The sequence below is a fragment of the Ascaphus truei genome, chromosome 5 (genome assembly GCF_040206685.1).
Source record: "Ascaphus truei isolate aAscTru1 chromosome 5, aAscTru1.hap1, whole genome shotgun sequence".
Taxonomy (NCBI): Eukaryota; Metazoa; Chordata; class Amphibia; order Anura; family Ascaphidae; genus Ascaphus; species Ascaphus truei.
The window spans coordinates 18,599,028-18,626,487 of NC_134487.1; the positions used below are offsets into that span (position 1 = coordinate 18,599,028).

The 27,460-nt window shown below is 42.1% G+C and overlaps 1 protein-coding gene across 2 annotated transcripts in view; it reads right to left on the minus strand.

The window, feature by feature from the left end:
* SFMBT2 (Scm like with four mbt domains 2) overlaps positions 1 to 27,460 on the minus strand; it is a 287,695-nt gene that overhangs the window by 168,762 nt on the left and 91,473 nt on the right. For both annotated transcript variants that reach the window (XM_075599415.1, XM_075599414.1), the window contains exon 4: positions 21,975 to 22,215. In XM_075599415.1, the coding sequence (XP_075455530.1) occupies positions 21,975 to 22,215 (241 nt within the window). The remainder of the gene's footprint in view (positions 1 to 21,974; positions 22,216 to 27,460) is intronic.

Consider the following 27,460-nt stretch of genomic DNA (forward strand, 5'->3'; position numbering starts at 1 on the left):
TGGGGTTCCAAAGGAGATAGAGGGTGACAGCAAGGAGGCGGCCGACACATGTAAGCGCCCAGGGGCGGCGGACTTTCAAATCCTCTGCAGGTTACAGAAACTCCTTTCCGTGAGAAAAGATGATAGAAAGGTCCAGCACTGTGTGTGCGACCTGCCTTTCTGCCTCTACCCCAACGTAATTACCAGGAGGAGAATTCTTCTACATAACATGAGGTGTTGTTGGAGCGGTTTTAAAGGCTTATGGACTCAGCACTTACACCTTTTTTTTGAATGATGTTTTCTCGGGTAATTGAACGCTAAAAAGACCCTTTTGAAGTTTAATAAGTAGGAATGACGTTTATAAGGATCAGGTAGCAATCCAGGCTACAGAAGCCAAACGGCCTCGCTGTCCCTCAGATAATTCAAGAAAAGATGTTAAAATGCAGCTAATAGAAGCAGAATGCATGAAATAACTAGGACAATGTGCAGTGGAGCTGCTTGGAATGGCAAAGTTGCAATTCAGTCTCGTTGCTGCTGGTGAACTTTTTACCGTTTTTAATTTTGACAGGAAGGTCTGGAACAAGAAATGAAGCGCTGGAGGTTGTTATATCCACCAGTAATCAAATATTACAATTATACACAGGTGTTCTAAGGCTTTAAAACTTCAGATGCTTTCTTTCTTCAATAGGTCGTAACAACTGTCTGTGAGAAGGGTTATTGGCTCTGTACTTCTTGAACCCCGGCTCAAAAAGCTGCGTAATGTGGCATGTTAAAATGGACAAGAAACAAAAAGTAACACTGTGCTCATTTGCATGCCATTACCCAGAATCCCTGGCTGCAGTGGAAGCAGTGTACGCTAAGGCTGCGCTTATAGTGCCGGCGACGTGACCGATGACGTCGCCCGTCGACGTCGCCATTGCGAAAGTTATAATTTAAGTTTAGGCGACGTCGCTGGCTACAAGGCCAGTGATGTCATAAAAGGGGGAGGGCAGAGGCACGGAGAAGCCCTTTGATTGGCCGCAAGGGGAGACCGTCGCCGAGAAAAATCAAATATTAGCGACTACCAGATTTTTGGTAGCACTGTCGCTCCGTCGCTTTGTCGCCGCCGCCGACAATGCCGTTGTTTTGACGAGACGGTCGCGTCGCCGGCACTATAAGCGCAGCGTAAGAGAGAATGGGTAACGGCAGGGTTGCGGACCTGTGTTGAGACGTGAATGTGTTCCCAAGTGGCATTTTTAGTTGCTTTTCAACAGAAAATATTAAAATATGTCCAGGAAGATTGCACTCGCCTAAATGTTTATTTGAAAATAGATTACGGCGATCAATTGCTTACATTTTTTTTCCGTTTAATCTCTGACCGGAATATACCACAACCGCAACGTCAGTATAATATTAAATACTAAAATGTTCAATTTCCCTTACAATACCGCCTTGTCTTACATGTGAGCCACACAATCCTACTTTAAGTACAAGTACCATAGAGAATCTTTGCCTGCAGCTAACAATCAACATGTTCAGCTGCCTTTCTCTCTGCTCAGCCTATCTATAGCGACGTCGGCCCTCTGAGGCTTAACACTGCACATGAAATCACTTTTCAAGCAGATGACAGAGTAGGTTCTACTTTCTCGATGGACTGCTTTTGCCTCGGGCGTTCAAGAAATAACTATCTTCTATCACAGCAATCAATGTAATGTTTTGGCATTTGACTGGCATTTCTTGATCCGGTTGGCAGAACTCCAGGCCGAGACAACTATTAAAACAGTGTAATAAAAGCGTAAGTGCAATAATAAAAAAATAAAAAATAAATGCTCAACTTACAGTTGTATTAGTTATAGCATTATTCAGTAACAATAATAAAGGTTTGTGCTGGCAGGTGGGCCAACTGTAGTCCTCAAGGGCTACCAACAGGTCAGGTGTGCAGGACATCCCTGCTTCAGCACAGGTGGCGTAATCTGGGTCTCAGTCAAAGACTGTGCCACTGATTGAGCCACTAGGGCTGAAGCAGGGATATCCTGCAAAACCTGACCTGCCGGTGGCCCTTGAGGACTGGAGTTGCCCCACCTGTGGTTTGTACTGTGGGTGATGCCCACATTGCAAAACTATATTACGATTCATTTACAAGTAGAGCTTTATGCTTTATAATGTTAACATCATATAAGATATCGTGGCATTCCTGGCACCTGGATTCACACATTGTGCCTACTGTAGCTGCAACGTAAATAAAGCTCTCACATTCAATATTTCCATTCTAAGTATTCGATTCGATTTCTTTGCGCCACATCCAACTTCAACAATGTTCAAAAACAGATAAACAATTGTCAGATCAACATTGACCAGAGAACATTCCATGAACAACACTGGCTGTTGTCACATGTTAAGCGCGCTTATGTAGGGTGGCAACTGTTTAAATATACGTTATATGTTTTTCTATTAAGAAAATCTGAGATCTGCATCATCAAAAAGGTTAGGTGTCGGATGGGCCTGTAACCCTCTGATAAACGCAACTAATGTAAAGATAATAAAACAGAGGCATTAAACAGAGACTGTATATTACACTATTGTCAAGACGAGATGCCCAATATTTTAACTTTCCAATTAATTAAACAACACTTAAAACAAAATGTAATTTATTACAGAAATGTAACGATCACTAAAAAATGACTCATCGTGTACTATTTACATGGGAGGCTGGAGGGTTTCTTTCATTCTCAAATCAAGCCTTTACTTGCATTTCTACACTTGTTAAAACCATCAAAATGAATTAGGATGGTGACTGCCGTAATCCTTTCATCTCTGTGTTATGCCACATTTTATTTCAAAGTAGTACTGATATTTCTGTCTTAAGCGTGAGTATCGCAGCGATAAACAGTGCTTCCTGTACATGGCATTCTGTCACAAAGCATCGCTTCTCTTCTGCGTCATTGTGAAGAGGAATTTGGCATCTCCACAGCAGTATACTCTGCTTGCTGTTAAAATAGATCATTCTACTTATTTCTGCTAGATACAAAAAGCAAAGAAGGGTGGGGGCCGCGTTGGTCCTTCCTTCCACGTAGTAACAAAGGAGCGAGAGGGAGAAGGTGGTAGGATACATTTCATTGGACCAACAAGTAGTGATACAAGCTTTCAAACCTCTCGGGGTCCTACCCCATGAAGCACTCTGAGAGGTTTGAAAGCTTGTAACATTTCAACTGATTGTTGGTGCATTGAAATGTATCCTACCACCTTCTCCCGCTCCCTCCTTTCTTACTGCTAGGTACAAGGAACAACATAGCATTGCTAGGCAGCACTACATTAACCGGTGTCATTTTCTTGCTGTGAGTTACTGTAGCCACTATAATACACAAAGAGCACGTCGCTCGCCAAACAAACAGCCACAACATAAACATAAACTACCCGGTGCATGGAGAAAGGAAATAGCATGAAACACACAAATAATCACAAGGATTACATAAAGCCCCCAATAGTTGCACTCAAGGTAGATAACACTACAGGTGAAAGTGTCATCTCAATGGAAGCCAAAATCCTTCCTCCCTGATTCCATTGTTTATTCGTTTGTGAAGTTATTCAAGGGTTAATTTGTATCCCTACTTTGCCATTGCTATGTATGATCATGTTAGGCAATCTGTCCGCCCCTCCCCTACTTTGGAGGGTATATTAGGTCAAGCAGAATATTACGATCCACTCCTCCCCCTTGAGAAAGCGCGCTGTGACGCGCGAAACGTACGTCGGGGTACGCATGACGTCATCACGTTGATGCTCACGTGGTTGGTGTTTGGCGGTGAGACCAGCTCCGGATATTTCCCAGGGCTGCAGCTGTTCGCTAATATATGCACGACACACGATATCAGGTCGTATACTTACCTTACGGATGATCTATATGGCGTCTTTTGGGAGTTATAAGCATTATTCTATTGCTGTATACTTTGCACAGTTTGTGCTCTTACAGCCTCACACATAGCTTGTGTGAGACTGTTCATGAGTGGACAGCTTCATTATTATCTGTCTGAGTGACCCAGGCTTTAGATATATTAATACACTGCCTATTTCTCTCACCTCCATATACTTGGGGATTTCATTCCTTGCATTTCTATGCATTTTTATGGTGTTTCGTCGGGTTTTCATTTCAAAGTGTTTATTAAAACTTTATTATTTTTATTTTGAATGTGACCTTTTGCGGCTGACCCCACTGAGGGATTAGGCTAGTTACTGTAGCCATCCTGAACCATTACAATACTGGAAGAATTGTTGCTTACCATTGCAACCCTCCCTGCTCGGCTCTTAGGGAGTTGACATCGTTTTGCAAAGGTTGACTACTCCGCATGGGTTACCTTGACTCAGGGTGCGGGATTCAGGTGGCTGGGCAATGAAATAGCAAGGATGTATAAAAATAGGCACCAGGAACTTTTGTAGTACAACTGCCATTTATTTGTGTCCCCAAGCACAGGGTTCGCTCGTACACATATTGACAATGTTGTACTGTATTTCATATCAGACATACATGAATATGGTTCTTCCATCCACTCTTAAAACTCAAATGACTTTGTACATTGACTTTGTTGCACTACGTAGATGTGGGACTCGGCCCATCACTTTTTGCTTCAGGATTATCATGGGTATTAATCAGATTACTCTAGGCCCCTATGGGAATCCTGGTGAGTCTTTGTTACGTGACCCAATAGCTTTAGCCTGTTTGGGAACTGCCACTTCCATACAAACTGATGGGGAATATTAGTGCAGATCCACGGCTTGAGCTGATCCGCCGACACCTGGAAACCCTCTTTCCTGAGGCCATCTGTGGCGTGCCATATTCCCTTTCCTTAACTATATTCAGGACTCCTGTAACAGGGACTTATCCCTGGTTAAGAGAAACGGCCTCTAAATCCAGCAGGGAGATGGTTAAGTGCAGTCAGGCAATTCACCAGACTCCACCTTGCTAAATTAGAGCTCGAACAAAAAGGCCTCCTGTTGGAAACAGGAGAGAGATTTTCTTAGCTCACAATTGGGCTGACATAAGGAGGAGAGGACTGACAAGAGATTTCCTGGGCATAACTCTATACTGACAGAGGAAAGACCAGACTGTTATTACTGGGAGCGGCTGGTCTGCAAAAGCCTACAGCTACAACAATAGAAACAGATAAGAGACTTTCTTGTTGGACTGTAGTGTGTATATAATTTATATATATGATTGGGGTGGTAACCAACTTAGCTACCCACCCAGTTAGAAAGGGTTGGAGTAAAGGTTTAGTTATTCTCCAGAGTGGAGTAGGCCTTTATTTTGTTTCTTTTTGTATGTTTTGCCTTGATAAAGGAACAGGCAGAATAAAGCTAGGATTCCCGAAGGCATTTAAATTAATGCTGGGGGAGCTGCTGGGCCTCTGTGAACCTTACTTACCTTGATTCAGATGCTCCTGGTGACATGTCGCTATGGCAACGCGGCATCATTTGACGCCGTGGGGTCATGTGACATCACATTGCCATGACAACGTGACGTCAGGTCGTCTGAATCAAGGTAAAAGGGGGGGGGGGGGCGAGGAGAGGCGGAAAGCCAGCAGGGGGCGCAGGGGAAAAAGATTGTCTCTCCTGATATAAATGATACAGGGACATAACACCCCTTTAAATATGCTAATGCCCTTTAGTGAATCTAGAGCAGGGGTGGGTGTAACACGGACTTATCACTGTTTGAGAGAAACTGCCTCTAAATTCAGCAGTATGCTGGTTAATTGCACGGGCAACAAACCAGACTCCACCTGGCTGAATAGGACCTTTAGAAAAGCCTGATGTGAGAAACAGGACACAGATTCCTTAGCTCACATTTGGGCTGACATAAGGAGAAGGAGGACTGCAGAGCCCACAACAGCTGACCTGAGGAAAATATTATGTCTTGATGCACACAAAAGGACTGTATGCTGACAGCAAGACAAAGGGACAAGACCTCTATACCTGGACACAGAGAGTGCCATAGCACACAAGGATGGTGACCCAGGAGAACAGAGAGGCCTTCCCATACTGCACAACAGAAACAGATAGGAGACTTTCTTGTTGGACTGTTGTATGTATATAATTTATATATATGATTGGGGTGGTAACCAACTTAGCTACCCACCCAGTTAGAAAGGGTTGGAGTAAAGGTTTAGTTATTCTCCAAAGTGGAGTAGGCCTTTATTTTGTTTCTTTTTGTATGTTTTGCCTTGTTAAAGGAACAGGCAGAATAAAGCTAGGATTTAATTTCACCCTAATCGGTCTCCATTAAGTGTACCTCCGCACACATCTCTTACAACTCCATTCCTTCTTTTGGGGATCCTAACTTATATGTCCCTATTGACAACATAATAAACAGAGGGGTCTGGTCTGTGCTATTACTTTATAACCATTACTTATCTACTCTCCCCGAGGCTCCTCTACTCCTGCCCTCCTGGAATCTAACCTTCTCGAATCTTCTCCCACACTTATATACTGTCCGTGACATCATGTTCCCATGGTAACACAGGGTGGGGCACGATACACTCCAACCCTCTAGTAACCCCTTAGGAGGGGAGTTACACCATTGAATGGACAGTTCGTTTTAGGCCAAAAATAAGCTAAGGGCAGAGGTTTGTTTAATACATTAGGTTAAAGGAGCATTTCCTTTCAAACAAGTTTTTTGGTGGAAAGCAGGGGGTATCCGGAACTGAATTGCGTTAATCCTGTGATATTTACATCCGAAGGTTATGCCAGTGTCTTCTGCAAGTTCATAGGTCTTGTGGGCCAATGGGAAACCTGCAACACATGACGTCGCGGCTTCCCATTGGCCCATGTGACCCGTGACCTTTAAACCGCCATGTTGCTTGACCAGCCCGGGCTGCTACCAGCATGTAGATGTAGAACGTGGTAAGAGCACGCTAATACAGGACAAATATAGATGAATAAATCCAATTTTAAGGAATGGTGGGTGAAGCCATAATCAATAAAGTGAGTATATCCACGAAATATTGACAGTGACAGATAATACCTGAAAACAGGGGAGGAGTGAAAAAAATCACCAGCCCTCTATTTCATTGGGAATGTCCAATTCAATTGGAAATAATAGTGCTCACAATCACCCACTTCCTGGACTGGAGGAGACGTGCAGCTGCTGAAGTGGAAATCCACTGACAAAAAACCAAGAGTAGTGCAAAGCCAAAAAGATAAAGGAGAAGGGTCCATATAATGCAACAGCTGTTTAATAGAAAGACAATAGCATAGAGGAAAAACCTCCTATGCGTTTCATACCTTAGTACTTTATCAAGGAGTCCTTGATAAAGGCGAAATGCGTAGGGTTTTCCTCTATGCTATTGTCTTTCTATTAAACATGTTGTGCATTATATGGACCCTTCTCCTTTATCTTTTTGGCTGTGCACTACTCTTTGTTTTTGTCACTGCTTCCAGCATGACCTACAGGCGGTAAGAATTTCGGGAAGCAGGATGTCCCCACCGCTGAAATCAACAAGGTTGAGTTCCAGAGACCTTCTGCTCCCCACCTAATAGAAAAACAAAAAAACCCTAGGCAGAAATGCCCCTTAAACAATATTTGATTGACACATTTACAAAATGGACAAGTGGAATTGTTTTAAAATAATTTTCTAACAGTTAACATTTCCCAGGATAACCAAATATTCCAGAGGTTTTTTTTTACAACCCATATCTAATGTTTTTTGGTGTCAGGGCAGCTAGTCAGTCCTCAAAGCCACAGGTTCATTTCGCTTTGCGCTTCATTCTTTGTCTGCGACATCATTGCGATGCCATCATTAGTCAGGCTGATGTGATTGGATCCAGTCTTTCCGGGGGAAATGCTAGCATATGAATTATTTTTTTTTTTTACTGCAACTGTCTCTTTGAGAGCACACGGTTCCCACTTTCAACTCTTCAAAGGACTCAGAGAGCGAACAGAATCACTGCTTGAGTTTTTAAACAAATAATTTCCAATAAAAAGAATATTAATGTAAACAAATCGCAGGGTTGTTTGACAGAAGCCTCCGCTTATTCTTCCTGTCTAACAGGTTCTGGCCATCTACTTCATATTTTGCATGTTGATACTGTATAACTTTCAGGAAATACAGGGCGTGGAATATATATATATATATATATATATTATAAATAGCCTACCAGTTTTGTCAGGTCGGTTTGGAGTTGTTCCTCCCACCAGCTTTTTTTTTAATCTTCCTCATTTTTTTCAAATATTTCTCTTTATTCGTTTTCTGTTATTAAAGCAGAAATCCAAGCATTTTTTTTATGCGAATGTTTTTTTTTTTTTTTTTTTTAATTTTTTAACACGGAATTGAAGCAGGGGGTCTCCGGAACGGAACCTCGTTAATTTCAGTTCCTGGGACTTCCTGCTTCCCGAGATACCTATCTCCATAGGGGGTGCCGTAGCCGCTCTGCTCCCGTGCCCCATGGGCCAATAAGAAGGTGTGACATCATCCCGTGTGGCTTCCTATTGGCCCACATGACACGGGAGCTTTATAAAGGAGAGAGATACCAGCACCTTCTTCGGCGGTATGTATCTCTGGAACCAAGAGAACTGAAATTAATGAGGTTCAGCTCCAGAGACCCCATGTATCAACCCCATTTTAAGAAAATTCCCCCCCCCCCCAAAAAAAAATGACCTGCTTGGATTGCTCCTTTAAGCCAGGACATAACTGGAAGATAGTATGTCAATATAGTTAATAAAGCCTACAGGTGACTTTAATTGGCAGGTGGGAGGCTGATCTGTCAGGGCTCTGTTGCTTAAGTTCATAGACATTAAAGCCTCCCCCCCCCCAAAAAAAGATGTCTTTCTCTAGTTTGCCTGATCCTGGTCCCTTGACCTCTGAGAATCCCCAGTTTCTGAGTGACGGGAATTTTACATTTGTTTTGTAGTTTTTTTTCAAAGAAAACTCCAAAATTGATTAAATTCTACATTTTGATCCCAAGTCTAATAAGAAAGGAGTCATCTTTTGATCAAAAAATAATTCAAGCCTGCTAACCCCATCAAGGTAAACTCCATTTCAGCAGGTACCCCAAATGCATATTATTACTTATTGTCTTGTGTCCTAAACTTGTGAAAGTGCGTAATGGGTTAAACGAATGAAGCACAATGCAACCTGGGATTCAGTGCAATTAACAATGTTCCCTCAGCATTACAAGGGGTACATGTGGGCGCACAAGTTCCTTAGTGAAAAGTGATAATACATACACACATTTCTCTTATGTATGCAAGTCACAGACACTCATCCCCTCGTCAGTAGACCGTATACTTCAGACTGCCACAGAAATGTATTTAACCGTATTTGCTGATTGGAGAATTGGCAAGGAGCTCTGGATATTTTTTGCTGGATATTCACGTATTTACCCTCGGAGATAACACTTACAGGTACAATAGAACACAGTATGTTTTAACCCACTCATAGATAGATGTGAATCAAGTATTGTGCAACAATGATCTTGTTAAAAAAAAAAAGTCTCCTCATCAGTGGGCTAAAACTAGCAAAATGGGCTTTAATATGTTTATCTGCACACCCTCCACCTGTATCTACTTAACAATCACTGGACCAGTTCACTGGGTTGTGAATATCCGCTCTGTTTATTTCATGGGCGTGAGGGATCAAATCTACATTGTCTCCTGTGCCTATTGCTTGAAAATCAGAAGCTTCCGCTAATTAATCAGCTAGCGACTGATAACATAGTAATTTCTAAATAAATAACTACAAAATAGCGTGTTTTTAGCAAATGCCGTGTGCGTGTAGAATTATATACTAGTAAATATAAAAATGTTCCATTTATCAAATGTTATTTATGTATCGCAAACTGTGTACGTGCCCTACAAGAGGGGTGGCAAACCCCAGTCCGAGTCAGGTTTTAAGGATATCCCTGCTTCAGCACAGGTGCTCAATCAGTGGCTCAGTTGAAGAGCCTGCTTAAGCACAGGTGGCTCAACCAGTGGGCTCAGTTGAAGAGCCCGCTTCAGTTTTTGACTGAGCCACCTGTGCTGAAGCAAGGGGTATTCTTAAAATCTGACCTGTTGGTGGCCCTCTCGGACTGCAGTTGGCCGCCCCCTGCCCTTGCTTGAAAGCATTCCTTTCCTATTCCGCTGGAGGAACCACACTGCATCTATCTCCGTGTGCTGAATGTTACAGGGGCGGTTGTGGTTGTGTTGCTGTACTGCTTAATTTGATCTAAATGCAATAGACTAACACAGAATGTGCAACTTGAAATCATTCACTCTGCAAAGCCACAGCATGTTAAGACAAACACGTTTTTAAATGGAAGCTTCCACCAGACTATATAAGAATATATTGAAAATACATTATTAAGCCACGCTATATCTGTTACTAAATAGTTGATTTCTCGTCTCTACAAAATCCCCTTTTATTTTTTGGCACGTGTTATTTTATTTATTTTTTTAATTGCTCATATTCAAAGCACATGACAAACCTTTGCAGGCTCTCTACTTATACAAATATACAGAACATGTATATATTTCATTTTAGGCACGGCGCCTTATTTCCCTCTCCCTTTATATTTTGAAGAAGCAATAAAGTTATTATAAACGTTTTTACCTGGGGTGCAAATTGCATTTGGAACAAATACGAAAACAATGTATCTCATTGTCTGTAGGTCTTTGTCAAAACAATGAACCAGATACATGAAAAACGTGCAAGGTGCATTTTTATTTGGGTCACATTAAAGATGGCCCCCTCCACTGTGGCTTTCAACTGTACATATTATACGCCCAAAGGTTTCCATTATCTTGGTGAAGTATAAGGCAGAGATAGATGTGGAGATGGAGACAATGACTAATACAGCTTTAGAGGTGCAGGAACACAACTCAAGGCCTACTTTTGGCAACATCATGTACTGCAAATGACAACAGAAAGATGCTCACGTCTTGACTTTAATGTGAGAATGAGTCATACATGTTAGTATGAAAGAGGAAATGAAACCTATACAAGATGAACCATGGCAGTGTTTTACAGATATCTGACTGACTTACAAAGGAAGAAAGCTGCAGTGCCTCTGAGTAGGGAGCCACTGAACTGCGAATTTTCTTTAATTGTCTCAGTCAGCTATACCGCTGCAACTGAAAACTCAGCAACAGTAGGTGTGAGCATGCAACCCACTGTCCCACTGACAGAAACACCATGTGCTGTGAACGGGCTGCTGTACTCTACTCTTGCTGATTTAGGCTTCGCTGCCTAGATATAAAAATATATTACATTTGAAACATGCAAAAATAGATAGAGTGCTAGTGCATTCACTTAATGATGTAAGCGTTGTTGAACAGCATCACCAATCATGCAAATAGATTAAGTTCAAGACTTTATTGTACAAAAATGGCAAGCATGAGCCATTCTAGCTAGTTGCCAAATAAGTGTGGGTCTAAATTAGTGTCACTGCACAACAATTATCCTGTAGATCAGGCCAACTCCAGTCCTCAAGGGCCACCACCGGGTCAGGTTTTAACAGATATCCCTGCTTCAGCACAGGTGGCTCAATCAGTGGCTCAGTCGAAGATCAGATGCATTGTAAGGAACCCCAACCGTCTCTAATAGTGCGTCTGAGATCAGATGCATTGTAAGGAACCCCAACCCTCTCTAATTATGTGTCTGAGTTCAGATGCATTGTAAGGAACCCCAACCCTCTCTAATAGCGCGCCTGAGATCAGATGCCTTGTAAGGAACCCCAAGCCTCTCTAATAGCGCGTCTGAGCTCAGATGCATTGTAAGGATCCCAAACCCTCTCTAATAGCGTCTGAGATCAGATACATTGTAAGGAACCCCAACCCTCTCTAATAGCGTCTGAGATCAGATACATTGTAAGGAACCCCAACCCTCTCTAATAGCGCGTCTGAGATCAGATGCATTGTAAGGAACCCCCAACCCTCTCTAATAGCGCGTCTGAGATCAGATGCATTGTAAGGAACCCCCAACCTTCTCTAATAGCGCGTCTGAGATCAGATATATTCTAAATTCTTCTGTATTTAGTACAATCTTCAAATGGCCGGCAAATCGCGGGGAGCCCTTTAGGGATACCCAGGGAACCCAAGGCTACCTAGGAACCCTGGTTGAATAACACTGCTTTACTGTATATCCATTTCTAAACAGTGTCATTTATAAGGGTCACTTCTTTGTATATGCATATTACAATGTAGGTTCACAAGAATGTCAACAATGTCTCGCGTTGTCTTTCCCGCACGTCCCACGCATAGCCCATTTTTTTGTGTTGCAAATAAAATAGTAAAACAGAGCGTTAATGTTATTATTGTTAATTAAAGAGAGACACCATGGATAGCCTTCTCTGTTTGAGTATTTACTGATTGTCACCGGTAAATGACCAGTTAGTTTTTATTAAAGGAATTCAGTTTTTACTGATTTACACCCGTTTATCAATCCACTCAATATGGTTTCAGGGTACTTGTTTGGTAAGATGCTACCACGCTATGTGATTGCTGTGTGTCCTGCTGCCCTGAGATGCGAGCAGTTCCTGTAACACGCAGAACAGACCAACGGTGGAAGTCTGCAAATCAAGCCTAGTAATATCCCACTATGGTTGGCTCACGTCACAATCGTGTTGTTGTTGAATCAATGACTTCATTTGAAAAACAGTGAATGGCGTTACGTCTATACAAATAAACATCGCCATATACTGTAGTAAAATGTGTTTATAGGAAGAAGACAAATCCCATGATTATTTCATGTTTTACTTTTTCTGATTTATTTATTTTTAACCCAAATTCATCCAGGTTTTAATATTTGGAAATAAACATTCCAATGTGTTTTTTCTTATGAATAAAAACTGAAAACGTGGAACACTGAGCAGAATTTGATACATACTGTATTGTATATAATACTTAGATGTATGTGTAACTCCTCCTTTTAGCAGCCCCCAAATTGCAAGCTGATGCACAAGGTGCAAAAAATGGTCTCAAAAAACCTTGATACACTGACACAAAGACACTATTTGTGCAAATCTTGCTCTAAAAGTGCCTTGCTCCATCGCCCTTTTTATACTGTTATTCTGTTATTTATACCCTCTCACATTTCTCTTTCTGAAAAATGACCGCACCGACAGAGGAACCCTACAAGGCTGTAAAAGTTATTGGCTGTGAACTTTCAGTACGACCTACATCAGTAGCTCTGAACCCTCTCCTGGCGCATCCCCCTGCCACACCAGGTTTTGGGAATATCCAATGCACTTGCACACAGGTATGCAGAGAATTTGCATATGAATAAAATGTCGAGTGGCTTTGTCTGGCTCAGAGCTTCCAGTTCAAGTTTAAGAAGCAGCGATCTACATTATTCATCTCGGATTCTCCTCCTTTCCGTTTTAAATCCGTCTCTTTGGTTCACATTTTGTTTCTCCTCTCTATTTCTGTTTTTCTTCCACTCTCAGACCCTTTTCTCTATTATTTGTTTTATTTTCTTCCCTCTGTATATTTGTTTTTCGCTCTCTGCTTAGCGCTTTTTTTTTTCCTGTACATGTGCAATCTCTGGAGTCACGATGTTAAGCCTCATAGAATATGCATTTAATCAATAGACAACAAGACAATCATTTCCTATTCAAGGAATGCAGTCATCTGTACACTTCTGTATTAATTGGCTAAACACAATTCTTGATTGGGAGAAAAGGAAGATTTGTTAAAAGGTGGCCTCACTTTATTCAAACGTATATGTCCTTCCCTCACTGTTTTTCTTTAGTATTCCTCAGCACCGTCTACTGTGCAGGTGGAAGTATACTGAGAATATTGTATACTTATAGAGATCGTTGGGAAATTACTTTCATTTAGGAAATGCAAATCCACTTGTGAGCACATTAACATGTCTCAGACAGGTCTGCAAAGCTGCCTTTCCCCATTATCTCTTAACATACAGTGCTTTCACCGCAGCCAGGGATTCTGGGTAATGACATGCAAATGAGCGCTCACAGTGAGTCACTCTTTACTACTTATCCATTTTAACATGGATCCCTATAAGTGAATGCCTGCCGTATCACACAGCCTTTCAGCACAGCCTGGGGTAAAGACGTGCAGAGCCAGTTACCCTACTCACAGAATTCCAGGTGCTCCAGAGAATCACACATGGGAACGTACTTTTTGTGTGTGTCTATTCTGCACCTCAATGCTGCTCTTGGGGTACTTGAACATATCTATTACATTGTTTTGTATTCATGTTAATGTCTTTTAGTATCGTAAATCAGCATGCAAATGTTTGAATTAATGGCTAATTAGCTATTTACATGCTAGTTACTAAACTCCAATACCTGGCCACTCACTAAACTCTGATACCTGGCCAACCACTAAACTCTGATACCTGGCCAACCACTAAACTCTGATACCTGACCAACCACTAAACTCCGATACCTGGCTACCCACTAAACTCTGATACCTGACTACTCACTAAACTCCAATACCTGGCCACTCACTAAACTCTGATACCTGACTACTCACTAAACTCAGATACCTTGCTACTCACTAAACTCTGATACCTGGTCACTCAGTAAACTCTGATACCTGGTCACTCAGTAAACTCTGATACCTGGCTACTCACTAAACTCCAATACCTGGCCACTCACTAAACTCTGATACCTGACTACTCACTAAACTCAGATACCTTGCTACTCACTAAACTCTAATACTTGGCTACTCACTAAACTCCAATACCTGGCTACCCACTAAACTCTGATACCTGGCCACTCACTAAACTCTGATACCTGGCCAGCTACTAAACTCCAATACCTGGTCACTCACTAAACTCTGATACCTGACTACTCACTAAACTCAGATACCTTGCTACACACACTAAACTCTGATACCTGGCCACTCACTAAACTCAGATACCTGGCTACTCACTAAACTCAGATACCTTGCTACTCACTAAACTCTGATACCTGGCTACTCACTAAACTCAGATACCTTGCTACTCACTAAACTCTGATACCTGGCCACTCACTAAACTCAGATACTGGCCACTCACTAAACTGAGATACCTGGCCACTCACTAAACTCCAATACCTGGCCACTCACTAAACTCCGATACCTGGCCACTCACTAAACTCCGATACCTGGCTACTCACTAAACTGAGATACCTGACCACTCACTAAACTCCGATACCTGGCCACTCACTAAACTCCGATACCTGGCCACTCACTAAACTCCGATTACTGGCCACTCACTAAACTCCGATACCTGGCCACTCACTAAACTCTGATACCTGGCCACTCACTAAACTCTGATACCTGGCCACTCACTAAACTGAGATACCTGGCCACTCACTAAACTCTGATACCTGGCCACTCACTAAACTCCAATACCTGGCCACTCACTAAACTCCGATACCTGGCCACTCACTAAACTCCGATTACTGGCCACTCACTAAACTCCGATACCTGGCCACTCACTAAACTCCGATACCTGGCCACTCACTAAACTCTGATACCTGGCCACTCACTAAACTCAGATACCTGGCCACTCACTAAACTCTGATACCTGGCCACTCACTAAACTGAGATACCTGGCCACTCACTAAACTCCGATACCTGGCCACTCAGTAAACTCCGATACCTGGCCACTCACTAAACTCTGATACCTGGCCAACCACTATACTCCAATACCTGGCTACTCACTAAACTGAGATACCTGACCACTCACTAAACTCCGATACCTGGCCACTCACTAAACTCCGATACCTGGCCACTCACTAAACTCCGATTACTGGCCACTCACTAAACTCCGATACCTGGCCACTCACTAAACTCCGATACCTGGCCACTCACTAAACTCCGATACCTGGCCACTCACTAAACTCCGATACCTGGCCACTCACTAAACTCCGATACCTGGCCACTCACTAAACTCTGATACCTGGCCACTCACTAAACTCCGATACCTGGCCACTCACTAAACTCCGATACCTGGCCACTCACTAAACTCCGATACCTGGCCACTCACTAAACTCCGATTACTGGCCACTTACTAAACTCCGATACCTGGCCACTCACTAAACTCCGATACCTGGCCACTCACTAAACTCTGATACCTGGCCACTCACTAAACTGAGATACCTGGCCACTCACTAAACTGAGATACCTGGCCACTCACTAAACTCCGATACCTGGCCACTCACTAAACTCCGATTACTGGCCACTCACTAAACTCCGATACCTGGCCACTCACTAAACTCCGATACCTGGCCACTCACTAAACTCCGATACCTGGCCACTCACTAAACTCCGATACCTGGTCACTCACTAAACTCCGATTACCGCCAAAAAATATTACCAAATTGTAGCACTTAAATATGGTGGTTTTAGGCCGATCTTCCCTATGTATACGGTATAATGGCCCCCAAAAACATAGGCAAGATAGGACTATCTAAGCTAGAATGATTGTGTATTTTTATCAATGTTGAACTTGCTAATATATTAACTCCTTAAAAGCCCCCGTGGCCAGCTAATCATGATCAAGTTAGCCACTTGGGCTACAAAAGGCCTACAATGTGCACATATAGATGTCATGCATTTTGCAATTTATTTATGCGGTGTTTATGGTGTATGTTAACCCCTTTTGTGCCTGAAAGCATTCATTTCCAAGGCATTGGCAGCCTCAGGCATCAAATGAGTTTAATCATTTTCTGTCACCGGGTTTTGTTCGAAGGGAAATTACCGAACACCATGGTAGAAAATGTCTACGCGTTAACGCTGACTTGTATCACTAGTGATATTTCACGCTGAGTTTACACTTTTCTTTCTTTTTTGATGTATACAAAGGAGACTGAATCTCACATCCCGCTAATGAATACTGCTCATCAATACGGAATTCTTAGGGAATACGTCGTAATTCTGCACAAAATAATCGCTGCAAACCTCACTTTCTATGATGTACATTTTTATTTTTGCTTGTTTCGTTCTTTTTTATTGTTTTTACATGGAGATACAATTTTCACCATACATTGATCTTCACAAAAAAAAGGATCTTCCCTGGATCTCTTGATCTATGCTGGAGAGGGTGTTGTCTAAGGGGAGATATAGCCCACATTTCGTGGCCATGTCCAATAATCCAGAAGTTCTGGACCATGGTCCAAAATATTATTTATGATGTCAATTTTGAATGCAGCAATATCAACCTGTAGTTAATTTATGTCTTAGTTCTCTGGACCGACAACCCTGAACACACTCCAGCTGCGGTTTTACCAATAATCTAAAGAGACCGCATCCTTCTTCCTGTACAGTAGGTCATACACCTTCCCGTAGACTCAGCATGCTGCTGCTGTATGCTGCAGGACGACTATTTTGACTAATTTTTCAGAACTCAGATAACCTCCATTTCCTGTGCGGTGATTGAAAGAATCGTACCATTGATTATATACTGTAACTTTGAGATTTGCAGCCCGATATTGTCACCGCCACGCTATTCAGGATCCCTCGTTGTAAGTTACTCTGCTGCAGCTCTTTGAAGCCTTTGCAAATAGGCATATTTTCCAATTAGTCCGTCTGCAATATTACTAATAAAGTAAGAATAACGGCCACATTACTGATCCCTGAGCGCTATTTACCACAGATATTCTGTCTACTGTATTTCTCAATCTCTTCAAAGGAGCAATCCCTGCAATATCCTACGTGTGTTTGTTTTTTTAATAAATCGGTTCTGTAGTATTAGATAAAACTTACTACATTTTTTATTTTAAAATTCAACTCAATGCCATTTTTATTGAGTTGTAATATACTGAGCATCCTTTGATTTCTATAGCACCTCCCCCCGCAGTGCAAGATCTTTGTAACACTTTCCTGTTTGTGATCATTTGTTGCCAATATTCCCAGCAGCTGGGTCCCCGGTGGTCACGGCAGTGCGTGCTACAGCGTGCGCGTCACACACCACAGCGCAGCCCTCTATGGGACAGGCCCCGGTGCCATGTGTGTGGGCGCGCAAAGCGCTGTGACGCGTACGTTGATCTTTCCAATCCACTTTCTTTGTCATTTTGCCAGGCCTGAGTGCCAACGCCTGCCTGCTAAAGCCAACCACGAACAAGACAATCCGCTTGGAGAGGCCGTCCAAGCGGCACTTAAAAAAAATTATAATAATAATTACCTACGCTGCCGATTGATTGGTTCTCCCGTGATCGATCAGCAAAATCCTGTTTCCCCTGGGTTCACTATATGGCTGCCTTTGCATTTCAATCAATCCTTCTGTCAGTGTAACTCAGCAGCTACAATGTATCCTAATTTTACTAAGGTAACATAATCTACTGTTACAGTTTGCAGCTCAAACTGCTGGGAACATTGGCAACAAATTATGACAAACAGGAAAGTGTTGCAAAGGATGCTCAGTATATTCAAACTTATTAAGAGTTGAATTAAAAAAATGTAGCAAGTATTATCTAATACTACAGAATTTATTTATTTATTTTAAAAACCACACATGCAGGATACTGCAGGGATTGCTTCTTTAGAAAGCTGTACAATAAGAAAGGATAAATAAGGTGCAGCATAGCCCATATTTTAGCCCAAAGTTAGATAGGTTGATTGCAGCTGCTTGCATGGCTTGGTTGCTACTGATGTCGGCAGCCACAGGGTGATAGGGGAGTGCCACTTACATAACAATGAGAGTCTCTACAGGCATGTCCTACATCAGGACTGGCCCTACCGAAATCTCCCCTCCCTACTACTGTGAGAGGGGCATTATCTGACAAGGGAAGAAGCCAGCAAAGACTTCAGAAAAACACTGGGATCATTTTCAGGCATTGGAAAGTGTGACACAGAGATAATAAATACCCAATGTTTTCCCCTTGAACTGATCTGGAGGTCTCCCCATAGTTGATGTTTCTGGACAGTATGCAATGTCAATCTAGAAAGTCATTTTAAAATGCCAATTTTCGTGTAGGCAGGGGTGCTCAACTCCAGTCCTCAAGGCCCCCCCCCCATCCTCAACAGGTCAGGTTTTCAGAATATCCCAGCTTCAGCACAGGGTGTTCCATCTGTCCCTGCTCCAGCACAGGTGGCTCAAACAGTCCCTGCTTCAGCACAGCTGAGTCAATCAGAGGCTCAGTCTGTGACTAATAAAGTACAAACAATAGCCACATTACTGATCCCTGAGCGCTATTTACCACAGATATTCTGTCTACTGTATTTCTCAATCTCTTCAAAAGAGCAATCCCTGCAATATCCTACGTGTGTTTGTTTTTAAATAAATCAGTTCTGTAGTATGAGATAATATTGTACTTATTACATTTTATTTTAAAATTCAACTCTTAATGCCATTTTTATTGAGTTTTAATATACTGAGCATCCATTAATTTCTATAGCAGGTTTTAGCCCACCTCCCCCAGCAGTGCAAGATCTTTGCAACACTTTCCTGTTTGTGATCATTTGTTGCCAATATTCCCAGCAGCTTGAGCTGCAAACTGTAACAATAGATAATGTTACCTTAGTAGTATAAGAATACATTGTAGCTGCTGAGTCACACTGACTGGAGGATTGATTTGAAACTGAAAGGCAGCCATTTAGTGAACCCTAGGAAACAGGATTTTGCCGATCGATCACAGGAGAACAAATTAATTAAATATTAAAACAAAACAGATTTTTTTTTATTGCCTGAGCCACCTGTGCTGTCTTTGACTGAGCCACCTGTGCTGTCTTTGACTGAGCCTCTGATTGCGCCACCTGTGCTGAAGCTGGAATATCCTGAAAACCTGACCTGTTGGGGGAGCTTGAGGACAGGAGTTGAGCACCCCTGATTAAAGGCACAAGATAAAATTCGACATAGACATATAGAGAAACATATCTGTAGAAGGGTATTCACTAAATCCCAATGCCTTTCAGCAATGTAGGTAAAATTTAGCTCATACAATGAACAAAAGGGACTGGGTATGAGTGAATGTCTCCAAATGGGACATTTTTTGCAAATTTCTCTCAAATATTACGTTTTCACAACATTTTTACAATGATCAAATTGCTAAAAATGTCACCAGAATTGACCGCTTGTATTTTTGCCAGAATGATGTGGGCACGGCTCTATATATCGGGTGACGCGACTCGAATTTCGAGTCTTGTAAAACCTGCACATTAAGGCTCGCTTAAATATCTGCATATTTTTACAGAATGGATCGTAAACTCCAGGGCCCATTGGGCCTATCTTTAGATATGAATGTCAGTGTTCAAATGTGTATCTGCTGCAAGAGTGTTTTGATACAGACGGTAAAACATATAGGGAGTTATTTATTAAAATCTCTTGGATTCAAAACAGGGGTAAAACCAGTTTAAAAATAAAATAGCACCTTGTTTATTAAAGCGAGAGTCCCATTGAATTCCGTGCGAGTTTGTCCTTGTGATAAATCTCTTGAGACTTGTTTTGCCCTTAGTTTTACAGCCGGGAGACGTTAATAAATGATGTGGAAGTTTCATTTTTCTTTTCGTGAAATCAAATAATTTTTCAGATTCAGCCATAATTTGTTTCACTTTCTCTTTAAATTCAGTTAGGGCCTTATTTATTAAAGCAGCAGTAATCCAAGCTACCTTTTTCATTGTTGTTATTTTTTTCCTTTAATATTTTGCATCAATACAATCCACACAATGATAAGTCATTAGCTAAGTTGCTGATCGATCCTTTCTCCTGTGATCGATCGGCAAAGATTCATCTCGGGGGTTCACTAAATGTCTGTCAATGCTTCAGAAGAGGACCAAAGATGCAAAGTTCTGTGGGGAAGATCATGTAACCCGGCAGTCACTAGATACAATTGGTGCACTGCTAGAGAGAGGGCAGGGCTCAAAAATGGGTGTGCCCGAGCCTGTTTCAGAAGAAGAAGGGGATGTGACTTTGTAAATGGTTGCTATAGAAACCAAAAATGCGTGTTACATTATAATACAGTAGAAATGTCATTCAGGAGTTGTTTTTTTTCCACATATTGCAGACCTGATTTATTTTTAAAAAAAACACACATTTAGGATATTGCTTGGTCTGCTGCTTCAAGCTGTGATTCTGCAGATCGCGGGAAAATGCCATTGACTTGTATGACAGTTTTCCTGCGGTCTCGCTGCTTTTGGCCATATCAGGGCTTAATTAATAAGACTGTTGATCTCTATATTGTTTCTACCGGCCATTATGAACAAATAACCCTCCCACTTCTTCACTGCCATTATATTCATTCGTAGGACATTCTTTGTAACTACAATAGATGCCTCAGCTGTAAAGTGTGAATAAATAATGCTAAAAGTGTTACTGTTATTTTGAGCAATGTTTAAAAAAAAATATTCTTGTCACAAAAGAAGAAATGTCAGCTGCTCCCTGCCCTGTGGGAGTAAATAATACTGAAACAATCTGAAAAACGAACGTCCCCATTCATGTCAAAATAGCCACAATTTTTGGAACATTTGGAAGCTGCAATGCCTTTTATATCTTTCAGCTGTGATCAATAAAATCTCATAATCACTCTCTGGTCAGTATTTCGCCATCAAAATACTCACATCCAGTATATACTATACTCCAAAAATGAAGTAATATACAATCTCATTATCAAAATACTTTGTTAAAGCACCAGAACCGGCTGCATTGCGTTTACATTTTATTTACATTTGTTTAATTACAGGATTGAAGCAGGGGGTCTCCGGAGCTGAACTGTGTTAATTTCAGCTGCGGGGGACCCCCTGCTTCCAGAGATACTTACCTCATTAGCGGTGCCGGTATCTCTGCAGCCAGGGAGCTGCGTGCCTAACATAATGGCGGCGTTTAAATGTCCCGCGTCGGGCGGGCCAATAGGTAGCCGTGACGTCATCCCTTGAGGCTTCCTATTGGCCAGTGTGACTGGGACGTTTCAACAGCACAGAGATGCCAGCACCCCCTACGGAGGTATCTCTGGATGCAGGGGTCCCCGGAGCAGAAATTAACACAGTTCAGCTCCAGAGACCTCCCTGCTTCAATCCGGTCATACTTAAACGCAATGTACCCTGTTCTGCAGCTGTCACTATCACTGAGAAGTACCACTGAGGCACACACCTCCTACGCAGATCTTACCATCGGGGGGCGTGAGCACTTTGTTGTTCTGTGTGCACCAGCCCACAGGGTGTAAATCCGCAGTCATGACATCACACCAGAAGTCCGCCTTGCGATCTTCCCCATAGCCGCAATACCGCAGCAGAAGCAGCTGTCCACACGTGGTAATGATGGTAGCGACCCAGTAGGTGTCCGGGTTACCCTTGTTGGCCACTTCCAATTTCATTCCAGGTTGGAAACTGCTTTGAAGACTGATTTCCACCTACAGCAGCAGAAGGAGAAGGAAATAAATAATATACAATGGCAGAACCAGAACTAGAGATTGGGGCGAATTTCTTTTTGCGGATTTGGATCGGCCGGTTGCTTTGGTCCTGCGAGATTTCAGCGGATCAATCTCAAAAAGGGCGATTCGCGTTTGGCGGAATTTTGAATTATTATTACCCATACACTCAGCGGATTCCGCGGCACGCGGGCGGATTTGCGGGATCCAGGCCGCGGATTCAGCAAGCCGTTGACGGAGTCTTTAAGAATCCGACAACAGATTGCGGAATCTGTCGGACTGGATCCCACAAATCCGTCCGCGGGGTTGTATCCAATGGCGGGTTTTTTGACGAATCCACGCGGATTGAAACCGTCCAAATCCGCTTGCAAAATTTGAAACTGCGAAACGGATTTTGGGGGTAACGTCAGCGAAAATCCGGAAGATGGATTTTGGGGGTAACGTCAGCGAAAATCCGGGAAATGGATTTTGGGGGTAACGTCAGCGAAAATCCGGGAAATGGATTTTGGGGGTAACGTCAGCGAAAATCCGGGAAATGGATTTTGGGGGTAACGTCAGCGAAAATCCGGGAAATGGATTTTGGGGGTAACGTCAGCGCAAACCCGGGAAATGGATTTTGGGGGTAACGTCAGCGAAAATCCGGGAAATGGATTTTGGGGGTAACGTCAGCGAAAATCCGGGAAATGGATTTTGGGGGTAACGTCAGCGAAAATCCGGGAAATGGATTTTGGGGGTAACGTCAGCGAAAATCCGGAAGATGGATTTTGGGGGTAACGTCAGCGAAAATCCGGGAAATGGATTTTGGGGGTAACGTCAGCGAAAATCCGGGAAATGGATTTTGGGGGTAACGTCAGCGAAAATCCGGAAGATGGATTTTGGGGGTAACGTCAGTGAAAATCTGGGAAATGGATTTTGGGGGTAACGTCAGCGAAAATCAGGGAAATGGATTTTGGGGGTAATGTCAGCGAAAATCCGGGAAATGGATTTTGGGTGTAACGTCAGCGAAAATCCGGGAAATGGATTTTGGGGGTAACGTCAGCGAAAATCCGAAAGATGGATTTGAACGGGTTCACCGGTCTCTAGTCAGGACAGTCTAATGCAATTCTATCGTTATCACTAATTGCTGTGCTAATAACAAATAATTAACATTTTAAACTTTGATTATGCTGTATTTATATATGCCATGTTCAGAACGCCAAAAAGTATATAACGTTTGCTGGGTCTATGCATACAGAAGTTCTATTCTTTATAAAGTGCATTCGCGCATGTATATTTAACACATATTTCTATTCGACAATTTGCCTGCCCTGTTTTATTTAATCCTTATATCGTGATATTATCCTATACTGCAGAGGTTCCGCAACCCCAGTCCTCAAGAGCTCTCAGAGAGAACAGGAAACGGGGGGCGGTGCACAGCCGAAGAAAACCCCCCCAGGCAAGGTAATCGCAGTAAAACTTCTATTTATTGGCACATATGGGTTAAAAAAACACTCTAACGCGTTTCGCGCGAAAGGCGCTTTATCAACTTAGCGCCTCCCGCGCGAAATGCGTTAGAGTGTTTTTTTAACCCATATGTGCCAATTAATAGAAGTTTTACTGCGATTACCTTGCCTGGGGGGGTTTTCTTTGGCTGTGCACCGCCCTCCGTTTCCTGTTCTCTCTGTGCTGCTGCTGTCTGGATTGGAGCCCGCTGTGCAGCTCCAGCCACTCTGCCTACAAGGAAGACCGTGAGTAGTGTTACTAAGTTCATGTCTACTTTCTTACTCAGATTGCATACTTCAATCAAGTTATTGTGACTTTTCCAACTAACTGCATATATTCTCATAATTGTTGGGCAAGAGGAACTGCTGCCTTATATACCCAGTTACTGCTATACATTTCTAATGGCCATTTACAGGGGTTGAAGGTTTAGATGCACTGTTTGGGTGTCCTGCATAGTTTACCCTGGGAATCATCTCAAGACCTTTCAACAGGCCAGGTTTTCAGGATATCCCACGTTTAGCACGGGTGGCTCAATCAGTGATTGGAATTCAATCAGTGATTGAGCCACCTGTGCTGAAGCTGGGATATCCTGAAAACCTGACCTGTTGGAGGGTGTTAAGGACTGGAGTTGCGAACCCCTGCTTTACTGAGAGGTCTCGCAGTGGCAATCTATTTTGGAGAAATATTAAGGTACAATATGAGACTGCTGTATGAATTGCTGTAAACCCCAGACCGTTGGAATGATTGAATACACTGCATGCTCAGTTAGAAATGAGCCTTAAGCTAGTCCTAAATGAAAGTTGTATATAATGTTTTATGTTCATTTTGTACATGTGGCTTGGTCATCATGCAGCGGCTACATTATACAAAGATAAGTTGTTTCCTGGGCCCCTTATCAAACTGACCACAAATTCCCAAATTCAATGACACAGAGCCGGTGAGTCTCCAAGCAAGAGCGCTAATAACAAACGTGTGTAAAGCAAGGATCACACACTGTGATTTACACTGAAAGGCCAAACACAGCCATGGGTATGAGGCTAGTCGGGCCTTCTCCATATACATGTGTATAAATACGAATGTGCGTAACAGGAGCGGCTCAGTGAGTGAAGACACTGACTTATAACAATGAAACCGGGTATGAAGCAGGGGAGCCTGGTTCAAATCCATGTGACCTTGGGCAAGTCACTTTACCTCCCTGTGCCTCAGGCACAAAAAAATGGATTGTAAGCTCCACGGGGCAGGGACTCATGCCTTCAAAATTCTATGTATAGTGCTGGTTATACTGTCAGCTCTATACAAGCCAAAACCAATTATAATTATTACTATTTTATATAGGGAAGGTGTTTATGGCAAAGTTTTGCACCTACAGTATCTTTTATTTTTGAGGTTGTTTGGATGAAGAGCAGTGTTCAACCTATACTTTTGGCAGCAGAAAGGATCATAAGAGACTAAGATTACTTCGACCATTAGGCATTATTATGTGTGTGTGTGTGTGTGTGTGTGTGTGTGTGTGTGTGTGTGTGTGTGTGTGTGTGTGTGTGTGTGTGTGTGTGTGTGTGTGTGTGTGTGTGTCTAATTTATTTTCATGTGATGTAGTGGGATTTTCAATAGACAAGTTAACAGATATTTTTGACACTCACATATTTGAGAAATTATATTGTTATTTGTATTTTCTTTAATTTAGAGATTGAGTTCAATTAACCTTCATCTCTTGTCTTTCAAAACAATATTAATAATAATTATTTGGCGGGTCATTTAACATTAGCACACAACAATTAAATGTAAATATATATATGTTTTATGGCTGAGTATTCTCACTTTGTTTAAACCACAATGCATGCGGATAACTTAACTTTAAGATACAATAGTGCCCCAGTTATTAAAAATAAGATGTCGATTATTACATGCTACCACTCTCTTGCTGTGAGATATGTTGCTGATTTGTTTATTCAACAATCACCGATTAAAATATGCTACAAAATGCTATCTTTTTCTTCAGTCATCTCTCCTAATAATCACTTCCATATTCAAGTGATATATGCTTTATGAGAAGGTAAATCAATGTCTTTATTAGATATATTAATTCTATGCCAGTTATGTTCTAAGTTTTAATATATTGTGAGGATTCATAATGCAGCATCTGTTTGTTTTTAATACTCATGTCACTTCACACTGAAGTGAGTTTTATTATCTCACAGTTTCTAGTTAACAGTGTTTCGTTGAATTCAGAGCTCCTTGTTTTTACTTTGGGCTCTGTCCATTATAAATTAATAAATATAAAAGGCATAATTCTCTTACACTGTTTCTATATTCTGTGCGTGTTTGTAAAATACCCAAGGTTCCTGACTTTTTCATGTAGTATCGGTTTTTATCAGCACGCAATTGGTTAAGATAGGTTTTCAACCATCAGCGTGATTATAATTGAGACCCCTCATGGGTCTCTTAGCCGATACGTCACAGAGGAGGCAGGATTTTTTACTTCCCTGTGTTGCCTGCTTGTCTGTAGGAATCAGCTGTTATAGAGCTTATATAATCTAGCGTCAGTGAGAAGGGGCGTGTTGACTCTCATTGGCTGAGGGCGTCGATACGTCATTGTTGAAGGAAGGAACTGTGGATATTTAAACTAGATGTTTTGTTTCGTGTACTATACTCTTTGACAAAGGCCCTCGCGGCTGAAACGCGTCAGAGTGCTTGCTGTGCTGTTTTTTATGTGCCAATAAAATTTTGTACCCAGTATCCTGCAATCTATGGTCCCACGCTTTTTTCCAAGGCAGTTGCACCGCCATCCACCAATTCCTGCATGTTGACACTAAGCACTGATCCTATTATGTCACCTTACAAGGCATTCGTCTCTACTGTTTATTACAGAAAATATGATTGAAACCATTAAGAAGTGAGAACACACTATATGCGCTTGAAGAATTCAAGTATCCTTGTGGCAACAGTGAACTCCCATCCATGCGGAGTCCCCACTGCCATTAAATATACAGCAGAGGTGGGGAAGTATTTGAGGATGTAGGCGCAGCATCACTGGCATCATGGGCTATGGCTGTAAAGGCAGGGAGCATTCCTGTCAGGTCAGGGTGCGATTCTGTCACATCTGAGGGTGTGGTAGGAACTCTCTTCTTGTCTACAACGCAGGTAGTAAACCTCCTTGAGATCAAATGAGAGGCAAAGAATGGATTTGGCGAGTTAAAATGAATGCTAGTGCCAGAAGACCTAATGTCAAAACCCTGTGATGAGTTCTATAACTTGGAAGTTCAGAACTTTGATTCTCAGAGAAGATACAGTTTGTTGGTTCAAGTTCTATCTTCATTCAATGACATGGGTTTCTCAAATCTGCTAAGGACTCATAAGTATGGACACAACGTCAGTGTTCTGAAGGCAGAAGACATGTTTTAAATGGCCGCCTTAATTAGGTGCGAATTCTGACCGTCATGGCTCTAAGGTCCATTTCCAAAATACCAGGCAACCTAGCGCACTAAGAGGGCCGCAGACAAAGGGCCATCTGTCCTTTTACCCCAGCGAAAGGTTAAAAGGCTGTATATAAATATAACATATTGAGAGTAGAGAATCCTGAGCATGTTTATACAAAACAAACTCCACAGTAGGAAGGCAGCGCGCAGTCTAGAAGCTGAAGAAAAGGTTTCTTTATTGAATGTACATATTGTACATATTCCTCCTGTGCTATGTATGTAAATAGAATCAACACTCCAACCCGTAAATGTAGCAAATGAATAATGTA